This window comes from Corylus avellana, chromosome 4 (assembly GCF_965113065.1).
Source record: "Corylus avellana chromosome 4, dhCorAvel1.hap1.2, whole genome shotgun sequence".
NCBI lineage: Eukaryota > Viridiplantae > Streptophyta > Magnoliopsida > Fagales > Betulaceae > Corylus > Corylus avellana.
In genome coordinates this window covers 27506682-27519498 of record NC_142493.1, presented here as the reverse complement: position 1 = coordinate 27519498, position 12817 = coordinate 27506682, and the positions used below count along the sequence as shown (strand labels likewise).

The 12817-nt window shown below is 38.7% G+C and overlaps 3 protein-coding genes across 3 annotated transcripts; 1 reads left to right on the top strand and 2 right to left on the bottom strand.

The window, feature by feature from the left end:
- Positions 1-2398: 2398 nt before the first annotated feature.
- Positions 2399-6801, bottom strand: LOC132177767 (Core-2/I-branching beta-1,6-N-acetylglucosaminyltransferase family protein). Its single transcript, XM_059590214.2, has 4 exons — positions 5712-6801; positions 5522-5597; positions 5319-5434; positions 2399-2930 (listed from the first exon to the last, which is right to left on the bottom strand). The coding sequence occupies exons 1-4, from the start codon at positions 6310-6312 to the stop codon at positions 2416-2418; spliced, it is 1308 nt and encodes a 435-aa protein (XP_059446197.2). The 5' UTR covers positions 6313-6801; the 3' UTR covers positions 2399-2415.
- A 2406-nt stretch (positions 6802-9207) lies between these two features.
- Positions 9208-10533, top strand: LOC132179846 (hydroxyethylthiazole kinase family protein). The gene is given in 3 exon segments (XM_059592637.2): positions 9208-9509; positions 9512-9699; positions 9864-10533. Coding segments are annotated over 3 exon segments (834 nt in total). The 5' UTR covers positions 9208-9259; the 3' UTR covers positions 10260-10533.
- A 271-nt stretch (positions 10534-10804) lies between these two features.
- LOC132179847 (dirigent protein 16-like) lies at positions 10805-12542 on the bottom strand. Its single transcript, XM_059592639.2, has one exon. It carries the CDS (start codon positions 11555-11557, stop codon positions 10805-10807), a length of 753 nt encoding a protein of 250 aa, XP_059448622.1. The 5' UTR covers positions 11558-12542.
- Positions 12543-12817: the final 275 nt, after the last annotated feature.

Here is a 12817-nt window from a genome sequence, read left to right as displayed (position 1 = left end):
CTATATTTAATATTCTTAAAATAAACAAAATTTGGCATTCGATTTATTGGTTTACTTCTATTTTAATATTTTTCCAGGAAAAAAAAATATTTTTGATATGTTAAAGATAATATTAAGGTTGTAATCAAATTTTTACAATGAAAATTAATGTAATTAAAAAAAAAAAAAAAAAAAGAAAAAAAAAGGAAAATGAGAGGTGCAGTACTGATCAAACTGTGTCTCTTGCTTTGGACTGAATCATAGTTTCATTAAAAAAAGTTATAATTGATAACGTAGATCCTCCAATTAATCCTAATAAAATGCACTAAGGGCCTATTTGGATATGCATTTGAGGAGCATAAAAGTACGTTTAACACTCAGAAAGTCTATTTGAAAAATGGTAAAAAAAATTGAAAGAGCTTTGAAGGGTCTAAAAGGCCTAAAAATGGCAAAAACACACTTTTAGGATTTACAAGCTCTATTTCTCAAACGCAATCTCAAACAAGATTTGAAAGATCTTGGAGCTTAATTTGTATATATATATGGCGTTCTGCCAATCATATCCTTGGCCGGACTAAAAGCATGAAAAGAAGCACTTTAACAGATGCTATATATAAAAGCCCTGAGGCCTCATTCTATTTGGCACAAGTGAGTGACAAAAATGGCAAAGGCTCTTAAACTTGTTGCAATCGTCACTTTCTTCATCATCCTCCTTCTGCAAACGCAGGTGAGTAGGTGTAGCTCATATTTGTTTCCAAGGATATATAACAAGAAGCTAGCATATATATGTATATAGTTTCCAGTTTCTGTATATTTAATGCACATTCTTCTGATCTCTCTCTGACGATCTGTTTGTATGATAACAGCACTCACGAGGAGATGATTATCAAGATCGAGTCTGTAAGCATACAACCGGCAAGTTCTGTAACTCCCGCTTCAACTCAGCGAAATGTGACAGGTTTTGCAAGGAGAAGAAGCAAGCAAGTAATGGAAAATGTGTTATGGGTTCTGTTGCTTATGCATGCATCTGCTGGGGCATATGCTAAATCCCAACTACTGAAAATGCATTGCATGCAGTTGGGACGACGACGTTCTATAGCTTCATTAGGAGCAACGTGTCCTGTCTCATACACAAACCTTAATTTGGCAATTGCCACCATTACTTTCTAAACTACTTTAATTACCATGTTTGTAATCAAGTGTTTGATGTGAACAAAAAATGTTGATCGCTTCTCCGCCGCTCCTCCACCTTCTTCACTGCTGTCACTTCTGGTTGTTGGGTTTTGTGTTATATTTCCGCTTGTAGTTTTTATTTTTCTGTTTTTTCCTTTGTTTCCATGTATTTTCTGCTGTTTTGTGACTAGTACTTTCGGAAACAGTACTCATTTCTCTTTGGTTCCAGATTCGGATCTTACCAATGCCTTTCCTGTATTGACTTCCTTCGGGTGATTGATGTTGTTATGTGCCGGGGTGCAGATAGGTTTGGACCTCATGGGGTTCTTATACCTGTAATTAGGGTTTGTAAACCTCTTGAGATTTATGATTCTTCCTGTACTCTTTTTACTTTTAAAACCATTTTATGCGGTCCTTTAGAGGGGACCAGACCATTTATTTGGCCCATTTCCTACTTTGTTTCATTTACTTGCACTGTTAATTTTTGTACTTGGGTCTATTGTTGTCCTCAATTTTTTTTTTTTTTTTTTTTTTTTTTAATGTTGTCTACTAAAGCGTTTAAGGTGTTTGTCGGTATAAAAAATAGTACTGCTCGATCTATTGCCACAGCCAAAATGGCGTTAACATGACTGGCCATCACAAATGGTTTTCCTAATGTTTTGAGACCTTGAAGAAGTCAATGGTGGCTAATGGGATAACCGCAAATTTTGATGAAATTCCTGACAAAAAATTGCCCATCTCAGATGATGAATTGCAAGAACACCCATCTCAGAAACTTCTCGGGGGTCAATTGTGTGGTGTGTGCTCAACCTATATTCCAAAGAAGCAAGCATGCTCAAGTCTCCTCAGACTCACTCCAGGAGTCACAGGACAAACTCCCGAGTTTGAGAAATAAAAGTCAGAAAAATTCTAAGAACGGGAGTTGCAGAATCTATGAATATGAAAGTTCGATCTACTATTGCAATCCAACATGGTATTTCTGTTAGAAATATAATGAAAACCAGAATTTTACATATCAACCCTAAAGGCACTTCAGTCAACCCTAATAGTAAAATCATTTGCAAAACACACTTTCCAATAATCTCATCTTGAATGAGCTAAAAACCTCAGTTTTGCTAAAATAATCAGCTGATTGAACTAACATCTATCCTAAAGTTTTTCTTTTGGTAAGCAAATCAAAGCATCTCATTCTCTCAACTTTTAACTCCCCTTTTTGTTTTGTTTTGTGGGTTATGGTTCATTCTAGTGGAAACCAGAATCAGATCACTCAACCATACATTGCTGAGACCGAAATGTACCATTTGAGAGCAATTCAACAATTCTCTTTTCAAGTCTTCTTGCTCCAAGACCAGGCCTAAGAACATCAGCATTTCCCCAAACCGAACATGTGCGATTTCCAGACTCACCTAAGCACCAGCCACCAGGGATTACATTGTCATGTTCGCGCCCCAATATCTCTCGGTCAATGCGATCAAGCATCGGATCATCTGATTTGAATCGTGTGGCGAACACTGCCCCACTCTGAATCATAACCTCAAAATCATTGGAACTGAGTAGGCGGGGCTCAGCGCTAGAGGGCTTGTCAAAGGCAGCATATTGTAAGTTGTGGTTTATGACAGTTCTGTTGAACTTATGGGAATTACAAAGAATGGTGGGGAAGTAACTGGAAAGGGATGATAGAGTGTTTGCAAAATACATCAGTAGAGTCCTCGGGAGGTTGTCTGTACCCAGGATGCAGAACTCAATAAATTTTCGACTTAAAATGGAGAAAGACGAACCTGCATAAAAAAGGAAAATTAAGTGTCAGTTTGACCATTTATTTAATTTTTTGTTAGGGATGGGACAAGCGAATGCTCCTAAAAAGTTTTCCCAGTATGAAATGCCCATGCTATAAGGGAGGGAAAAATAAGTTTCACATTGCCTATTCAATGTGCTATTTTTAATAAATAATTCAGGGTGGGCTAATGGTCTACATTTTTCTTTTCCCAATAGATCCCTGGTCTTAACACAACAGCAATTAGATGCAAGTGTAATAATTTCAAGTGTTCTGTAGGAAAAGTTGAAGTATTGGAATCTGTCATAGATATCCAACTGTGACACCATAAAACTCGAAATGAAATAGAATTCATATAGTCGACGCTATTTTTGAATGGTACAGCACAACATAATCACAGTTAACTAGGAACTTAGATCGATGCATTACACTATAAACATACAAACAACAGTTTAATGGGCTGAGTAAAATTATTCACACAAAAGAACTTCAAATGGGTAAAAATATGGCTCACACTCTTGTAAATCTTAATGACAAACAAGTAAAGAATGGTCATGATATTGCTAGAGCTATTTGGTTGCTTCTGATTTTGATGTTGTAGACTGGATATTTCTGATTGGAAGGCAATGGAAACAAATAAACAGCCCTGGCAATAATGATTAACCACAACGACGAATTTTTGTCAAACCAGTTGCCAAGAACTCCATAGTTGAAGACTTGGGTATTTCACACATACAAAAATGTTCTTAAGCAACACTCCTCAATACAAAACAACATTTAAATCATCATCAAAATAGAAACTTCCTAATGTTGGTTATTTTGAAATTCTAAGCTAACAGATTTTCAACTGGATGTTTTGTGTCAAGTTAAGGTACAATTTGAGACCTCCAGTACCCAACCAAACTACATCACATAACCATGGTATTCATCGGTCCTAAATCAGGCAAAAGCTTACTGAATAATTCAAATCATGATTACTTAAAAAAATAAAAAAATTCCTTTATGTTCATATCAATGATCTTGTTTAAAATCTCTATTGATTCAACCTTTTGAATTTAAGCTCAGAGCGGATTATTTGAATTTCTGTATCTTACAATTCCACATAAGTTCTCTACACCTCTTGGTGATCTCTCTATCAGTGTGTGAGTATTTTTAAGGCACTGGCTCAGTCTCAAATCTCTAAAAAGGAATCAGAGCAACAGAACCCACTCTCTTCAACTAAGGGGTTTCTGGGGGGCCTACCACTTTTGCATCCACAAAAAAGCATGAAACCAATAAATAAAAATCACTATGTTGCAATGGAAATTGCTGGTTTTCATACAAACCTCTAGCTCCTCTATACATCACCTCTACATCAAGCAACAACCTTCTATCAACAGGAATCACTACCCAATTTTTATGTTCTACATAAAAATGAAGAGACAAATAGAATGACAGAGGCCAAAACTGCAAGATCCGACTACTTATCAAATGTTTGGCACCATTGACAATGCCAAAAATGAACCAAATGTGCTTCTTTCCACTTTCCTTTCTCTACAGGCAAGACCAGCACAGGATTAATAACCAAATTTCAAGCTCAAGAGTAATGTTGTGGTCTTGAGCTAATAGCTGCTTCAAGATCCTTGCTCCAAAAATGTAGTTATAGCACCAGTACTCAAGAAAATACAGCATAGAGTTCTCAGTTCCTTTATGTCCAACCCCATCAAGCACAAGACTAGAATTGATAAACCACCCAAATTAAACAATTTTATAATCGCACAGAGTAGAGCTCATAAATCATACTCTCTCAATGTCCTATCTTTTAACAAGTCATTTTCTAATGCAATACTCCCCCTATGGGATGAATGGCGGTGTCGCAAAGAAGGAGGTGTATGTTCCCCCTGGAACTGAGGGAGCAAGGCCCAGTACTATCTGAGAAACCTAGTACTTTCATACCCAAATGCAAATAAATATTCTATGTTGATTAATTACATGGGTCCGGGAACTTCAAGAGTGGGTAAACAAAGTGACCCTGTCTTGGGGGGTTCCAGTCATAAAAAAATTAATTCAATGGACCCATTAACTGAAACTTAAATGCTGCAATTCAAATTGCCAGAATCATACCAATAAGCAATGAAAAGCTCGATCAGGGAAAATCTTTCTAGGATAGCTGTGGAAACAAAACTAGATATCGTTTTCTTGTACAACCATATCTCTACCTTTATTTAGTATTCCTCATTAGTTATGCACCTATTCCTCACTATTTCAATATCGCATATGTAACTCAAAACTTGCTAGTGGGATGAAACAATCCCGATCGAGCTTTTCATTGCTTGGTAGTACCCAAACAATCATTAAACTGAACGACTGAAAGTACTCAAACAATTACCGAGCATATAAGATAAAGCCACACCTGTAAACAGCAGGAAGGCATTAGGCAAATCCCTTTTCTGAGAAGCATAAAACATCCCAGTTTTCTCCGAAAGATAAAGCCCCGGATCAACAATTATCGGTTTCAACCTCCTAGACCTATAAAGCACCAAAAACACAAGCCAAAACCTTATAATTTACACAAACCAACAAATTTCACAAATCTGAGAAGTAATTATATCATACTCTCTCCAGCCGATGTAACTTGAATGATTCACAAAGTTAAGATCTTTGGGCAGAAATGACAAAATGTGAAGAAGATCTGCAAACCCACAAAAACTCACATCAGAAAACCAATCAAAAGCACAAAACACCTACAAATCAGGCCAGTGTAAACCCAAAAGCAATGCCAACAAAAACTCCAACGACACTGTACCATCTTGTGTGACAAGTGGGTAATCAGCGGCATTGAGACTGACAAACCAATCCCAATTCGACGACAGTCGGAGCAGTATGGAAGCGCCGTGGAGGGTGGAGGGGATCGTAGACGAGCCCTTTGGGTACGCGAAGCCGGCCTTGCCAATGACATTGACATTCCGGGCAGCTTTGAAAACGGGCACGGATTGGACTATGAGAGCGAGAGCGTCGCGGTCGGTCTGGGGAGCGGAGAGGTCTAGGTGGAGGAGGTAGAAGTTCCTGGGGTGGTAGGTGGCCAAGAGTAGGCGGAGGATCCGACCCAAATCTCCGGCGGATCCGGAGATGAGGTAGGCGATTGAGGGAGGGGTGGGTTCAGAGTTGGGGTTGGGGAAGAGGACCTGGTGGGTTTGGTGTGACGGGAAGAGGAACGGGTCTGCTCGGGGTTGGGAGGCAGAGGTGGAGGCGGAGGAGGAGGAGAGGGAGAGGAAGAAGAAGAGGGAGAAAAGGGAAATGGCTAAGATAACGTATAGGGTGGTCTTGGGGTCCTTGGAAATGGTGGTTATGCTGGTGGACATGAAGGGTGGATGTCCAGGTGGCGGTGGTGATGGCGGATTTTGCATCGTTTGTCTCTCCTGTTTCTTTCTTCGGGTGGGTTTGGTTGCGGACAGAGATGGATTTGGTATTGGTTTTGGTTTTTTTCTTTATAATTTTTTATGGTGTTCTACTATGTGGCTGTGGGTGTGTTGGGAGTGTTGAGCTCTTTCTTGATTTACAAGTTTCACCTTTTTGTTGTCTCTACTCGATGCTTGCTTCGATGTGTTGTCTGTCTGCTTAGTTTTTTGGTCGTGTGCGGAAGAGAGAGTCTTACCAAAAACTACCGCACGACTATGTCCCCGCGCGCGCCGTGAGACAGATATAGAGGTTGTGAGAACGAGACTTGCTCCCTAGTTTTTGATGTTCTATGAATCCAACTCAGCAACTCTGGCTCCAGATGAGGAAGAAATGCATCACTTTCACTTTTATTTGGAGAGTGTTCGGATAGTTTTCGGACAATCGGATCGGCAATAAATCTCCTGCTTAAGTTAGTCTTCTGCTTATCGAAGGTAGAATATAAGATATAGAGAGAGATATATGTCTTGCCTGTGGGAGAGAGTATTCCTTTTTATAGTGAGATTGGATGCTTGGACCCTATGGTGAGTGGGCTAGATATTCGGGTTGCTAGGCCCAACAGCTGTTTAGATAGTTTTGAACGGTTGGAGTCCGTCGGCGGTCGGTCTCTCAAGAGATCGACAACATTTCAATACTTAAAGTTAGTCTTTTGCTTGAGAGATAAAAATCGAAGGGAGAGTATCACGAAGAGAGAGAACATGCTTGCCTTTGGCTTTGGGAGAACATGTCCCTTTTATAGTGAGACTTGGATGCTTGGGTCATAGGTTAAGCGAGTCAGGTATCCAGGTTGTTAAGTCTAATGGCGTTGCCTTCGCAAGAAATAATGAAAATTGAAGAAGAGAGAAAAATTTTAGGGTAAAATCTATCTACAAATCCCTTATGTTTTCTAGGCCAATTTTGTTAATAGCTCATAGCATTTTAATTTTTCAACTATACAAGCTATATATGGGTGTAATTAACATGATACTGGAAGAAAATAACGATTCTAATTATTTGTAGTTATGACCAGAGAATATCCGACCAACTTCATATTCTTTTTAACAACTAATGAAAGAAGTGATGATCAACAAGCTAAAGATGGTTCACTTATTAAAGAAAGAATAGGAATCACTCAAACCCTCATAACTCTTATTAGATTTAAGATTAAGGAGTACATATATAACATGTAAATCCTTATTAGAAAAATATATATATATATGTAAATCCCTTATTATCACATCATGTGATTTCTAGGAGGTCCAAGGAAAGCATATGTCGTACTTATTAGTGTGTTTGTTAAACAAGCAAGTGGCTTCTGTTTTGATACTCCACAAACATTGGAGGTTGCATATGCTTTGGTCCCTGTCCATCCTATAAATAACAAAAAAACGAGTTTTGGCTCCATGCCACAGAAACCTACAAAAGAAGGACTTGGTCCCCTTGAAGCTTGGATGGAAACTGATTTCATAGCTTCTATTTGGGACGATTCGTTGGTTTCCCAGATACTCCCCCTTATTGGATCGACAAAGAATCGAAAGCGTCATGTTCGAACCCAAATTGTTAGTAATTTGGACGCGTGTTCTGTCGTCATCGACAGCAGCGGCGTTGCTCGTGGTTGCCACCAGCAACACAAGAATCAACACCTTCAATACTACATTTTCAATACCGAATGGATTCATCATTCTAGTTTAAATTATTTGTCTGTAATTTTTTGTTGGTAATGGTGGGTGAAGTGAATATTATGTTAAGCATTTGCATATTATTTATAGGGCTGCATTTGCATATTCTCATGTTCAAGACTATAACTTCAATGGTTGTTTTCAAACTTTGTTATTTCTGTTCTAAATTCTAAAATAAGGGGAAAAAATATATGGTATATATAAATGTTAAGTTGTTATTTATATTAAGCTCTTGCAAATTATAATGGTGGTTGATGTGAATATTACATTATCATAGTATCAATGGTTGTTTTCAAATTTTGTTATTTCTGTTCTAAATTCTAAAATAAGGGGGGGGGGGGGGGGGGAAATATATGGTATAAATGTTAAGTTGTTACATGTGACAAATACTGACTTGATAAAAAATTTACCATTAAATTTGAAGACAATAATTGAGGTAATACTACCAAATTCTAGAGAATATTTTCATTTAATTGGGGATCAGAATTGGTAAAAAAAAAATTATAAAACTAGTTTCTAAACCAAATTTACATGAACCCCATAGTAAAAATGTTATGTCTAAAAACAAAAGCCCATAATAAAAATGGACAAGACACAATTAGGATCTTTTAGATTTCTTTTTACCAATAATTCAAGAATTAAAAAAAAAAGATTATTATTTTTAAAATAATTCATTAAGATTTTATCACATCACATTTATCATTTTTAGATTATTTTTAATGTTTTAATTTATTAAATATAGAATGATACAATATGTATCATTTAATTTAAAAATTAATAATTATATTTTTTTTAAATCCAACATGTTTCATAATTTTTTTTTTTTTGCGAGGGTTAAATATCTAATACCCTGACGTTTCATAACTTTATTTTTTTATTCTTAAGATTTGATTTTTATCACAGGAGATCCCTGTGATTATATAAATGACCAAATTAATAATTTTGTCCGTTAATCGTTAGTTGACTTAACGGACTGATACTGGACCAATTAAAAGTTGACATTTAGCACAAGTGGACACGTCCTCAGTGATGACGTGGCCACCTAATTAATTTTTTTTTAAAAAAAATTAAAAATTAAAAAAATATATTTTTTCAAAAAAAATAAAAGAAAAAAATCCTTGGACATTTGGGGGTGGCTCAAGGGGGGTGCTTTAAAGAAAAAAAACACACCTTGGTTCTCTTCTTTGAGCGACTCAAATGAAACTGAAGACAATTCTTTGAGCGACTCAAATCGCAACACATGGAAATGGAAACCAAGCCAAGAGAGAAACCAGACTTAACGAGGTGGGCCTCGAACGCGTGGGCACTCCTCTGCGCAATCCGAAGCCAATCACCGCTCATCCAATGCATCACCAACTTCGTCTCCATGGATCTGATGGCCAACACGCTCCTATCCGCGGGAGCATCGCCGGCGATGATCCACTCCGTGGAGGAGATCCCGGACTTCACCCCTCACACCCACGCGCTCTGCGTAAACGTGGGCACACTCTCCCCCAACTGGCTGCCGCCGAGTTGGCGTGTAAGTCCGGCAAGCCGTGGGTTCTTGATCCCGTTGCTGCCGGAACTTCCGGTTTCCGGTTAAGGGCTTGCTTGGAGCTTGTGGAGCTTAAGCCTTGCGTTATCCGAGGAAATGCCTCCGAGATCATCGCGCTCTCCAAGGCTTCTGTCGGACCCACTAAGGTAATTCAGTTAAAGAATACGATGATTTTGCTTTGTTCTGTTGGAGGTTTAGCATAATTGGTGATCGCGAAAACGATAAATAATTTTATTAGATTAACATATACTTTGAAAATCTACTTGATAAAATACTTAATATTAAGAATTAATAAATATTTGCTTTCAAGGGTGTAGACAGTTCTCACGAGTCAATTGATGCAGTGGAAGCTGCAAAGTCGTTGGCTCAAGCAAGTGGTGCCATAGTTGCAGTGTCTGGAGCTGTTGACATTGTTACAGATGGGGAGAGAGTTGTAGGTGCTCACAATGGGGTGCCCATGATGCAAAGAATTACAGCAACAGGATGTTCAGTCACTGCCCTCATTGCTGCCTTTGTTGCTGTTGATCCTGTAAATGCTTTTGAAGCAACAGCTTCGGCCTTATCCATATTTGGGGTTGCCGGTGAGATGGGAATGAACATGGCCAAGGGTCCGGCCACATTGCGAATGCACTTGATAGATTCGCTCTATGGGCTTGATGAGGCTGATGTTCTTTCTCGCGTTAACATAACCAGCTTGTCACGGTAGATGGGGGAGCCGTAAATATGGTATGTTGACTATCACTAGACCTGATAGACGAGTGTATAGCGCCCATATTTGTAATTGGTCAGTGTGTTTGCTGCTACACATTTTTGTTTGGAAATAGAGCTGCTGAATTAGTTTTGTTTCATGAGAATTGTAGGCAGCTTTGGTGGAGCTCAAGTCTTTGTTCTTCATTACTCAACAACTATACTTGTTTTTCCTTGATGCTTAGTTATCATGATTATACTTCATGCGTACCTGCGGCGTGTTGCACTTTTAATGATATCTCGATTATCTATAATAATAATAGCAATTGTACCCCTAGTAGGGGAATCTAGTACCAAGACATCATCTTTCATATGCCATCACCAAAAGCAGAACACTTCAGAAGTCATGACAGGATTACAACTAAGAGAAACACAATTTTTAATTATCTTCACTTACAGCAATTGCATAACTTACATTAATAGATACTAATCATCCCCACATTCACTTCCACACAAACAAACCAGCATACATTTTTATCATACATTCTGTTTTCTCATACATTCTTAATATTTTAGATGGACGGTGATCCTCAACAATGACTCTGCACCATCTGTGACATGTTGACCTGGAGGTATCAGCGATCGTACTTCCGCAACCCCATAAGCATTCTTAAACTTGCCTGTCCCTCCTGTCACTGACAAATATGAAACAGTACTCCCAAATTTGTATACTCCATAGAAGTTTAGGCTGTCATTATATTCCCCTCCTTCCATCATAGCCGTAAACGCCATCATCTGGGTGGTCCCAGCTGCAGAGCTTGCCACATAAACTCCTTGAGCTTTTCCCAGTGTTTGTGATCCCAAATCCGGACTGGAGGTCAATATGTCATCAATGACGGTGATCGTTCCAAAGCCTAGTCCCAACCCATCAGGCCCCAATTGGATCTGAGGTGGGTTTTGATCATTTGGATTTCCTGCAAAAGCAGTACCAGTTAAGCCAGTTCCTAGTGGGAGACCAGTGGCACCATTAACGGTTGGAATGGCACCATTGGCATTGGGGATGGCAACCCCGTTTTGTGGAGTGTCAAACCCTATCTGCTTCGCAAAGGGCACTTGACCGTCGTAGATGCTACCTAACAAGCCAGTGATTGGCCTAGCTGTAGGGCTACTGCCTCCAAGAATGTCATGCATGTATAACTCAAGCACTGGTTCTTCTTTGCTGGATGCTGCAGGATCAACTGCAGCAATGACTCTTGCCATGTGCACAGTTGCAATTAGCATTGCAATGAAAATTGATGGTGATGATTTCTTGAACATCTTGGTGTGTGTATATCCAAGGGTTATTGGATCCTTGAGGATTGAAACTAAAGGTTAATGGATGATTATCCAAGTGGCCTATGGATCTTGCTTCTTATAACCAGCTTAAGGTGGAGTTGTTGGAAGAAGGTGGTGCAGTTGTTGAAGCAATGTTAGTTATGGGAAGTTATTTTTGCTTTAGGTGTAGTAGTTGTTGATCATCTAATCCTCTAGATTTGTTTTAGGTATAAGCTATTGATCTTTTAGAAGGGAACCAAAATAAATAAATAAGTAAGTTACATATGGCATGCAGAAGCATGGTCTCATCTATGCTGGTTCCACACCAAACTTTATTCACAACAAATTTGAATTGATTGTCACCCCACCCGTGTAAATTTCGGAGTATTTTCCTAGCTGCTGATTCACGGTTGGTTAATAGCAGCAACAGATTGCTGGGATAACGTTGGTTCAAAGCTGATGATATGTTGAGCGCGTCAAACCCCCTGCAATTGCTGGTTGTCTACACTAGTAATGAAGCTGATATTGTGGAACTCTTGGGAGACCAAACGGTAAGTCTACAAGTTTTTAGTTATAGGCAACGCTTCCTATTCCATTGATAAGTAAAGATTTTCATTGAAAGCACTAAAAACAAGAGTGTGCATTGCAGTATCCATGAGTTTTAGCTCAAAATGATGCATCTTCTCTCCATAAAAATAGGGTAAAGGATGAAGTCATGGGCTCAAAATTCATTGGATGTGTGCGCATCAATGTTCGTTGAGTTTGCCAATGATTGAAGTGGCAGAGTCTCTTTAACATTGGTCTCTTTGGTTGTGTGGAGGAGTCACGGGGAAAGTTTAAAATCATATCACTGCTATAGTTTTGGCTAATCTGGAACAATTCCGCACCTTTTGCTCTGATTCACCTTGAGCATGCCAAGCGCCATTGAATCCGTTTCTAGAAATGATTCCCTGTTTAAAATAAGATTTAAGCTTTTCTTTTCTTTTTCTTCATAATACAGGCCAGCTGAGAGCAAGGTTTCGGGAACATGCCTGACTTGTAGGGATGACAGGTTTCGGAAACCACATTTTAAGTGGAAATCAAATTAAGCAGACACTACTTTTCACCTTTTGGAATTGGTGAAATTGAGTAATTACTCAGCAAATTTGCAATCTTTATCTGGTGTTGATGATTATGGAAACTCTTCACGGAGGGAAATGTAGAATTCATTGTAAAACAAAGCTGCGGCTCCAACTGTAACCAAAAAGGCAATTTAGAACCACT

What these genes read in the sequence shown, in the direction of transcription:
- LOC132177767 (XM_059590214.2), bottom strand. Translation starts at nt 6,312, where the DNA reads ATGCAAAATCCGCCATCACCACCGCCACCTGGACATCCACCCTTCATG. An exon ending in CCCACTTGTCACACAAGATG is followed by an intron (nt 5,598 to 5,711) that starts GTACAGTGTCGT and finishes GTGGGTTTGCAG; the next exon opens with ATCTTCTTCACATTTTGTCA. An exon ending in AGTTACATCGGCTGGAGAGA is followed by an intron (nt 5,435 to 5,521) that starts GTATGATATAAT and finishes GGTGCTTTATAG; the next exon opens with GTCTAGGAGGTTGAAACCGA.
- LOC132179847 (XM_059592639.2), bottom strand. Translation starts at nt 11,557, where the DNA reads ATGTTCAAGAAATCATCACCATCAATTTTCATTGCAATGCTAATTGCA.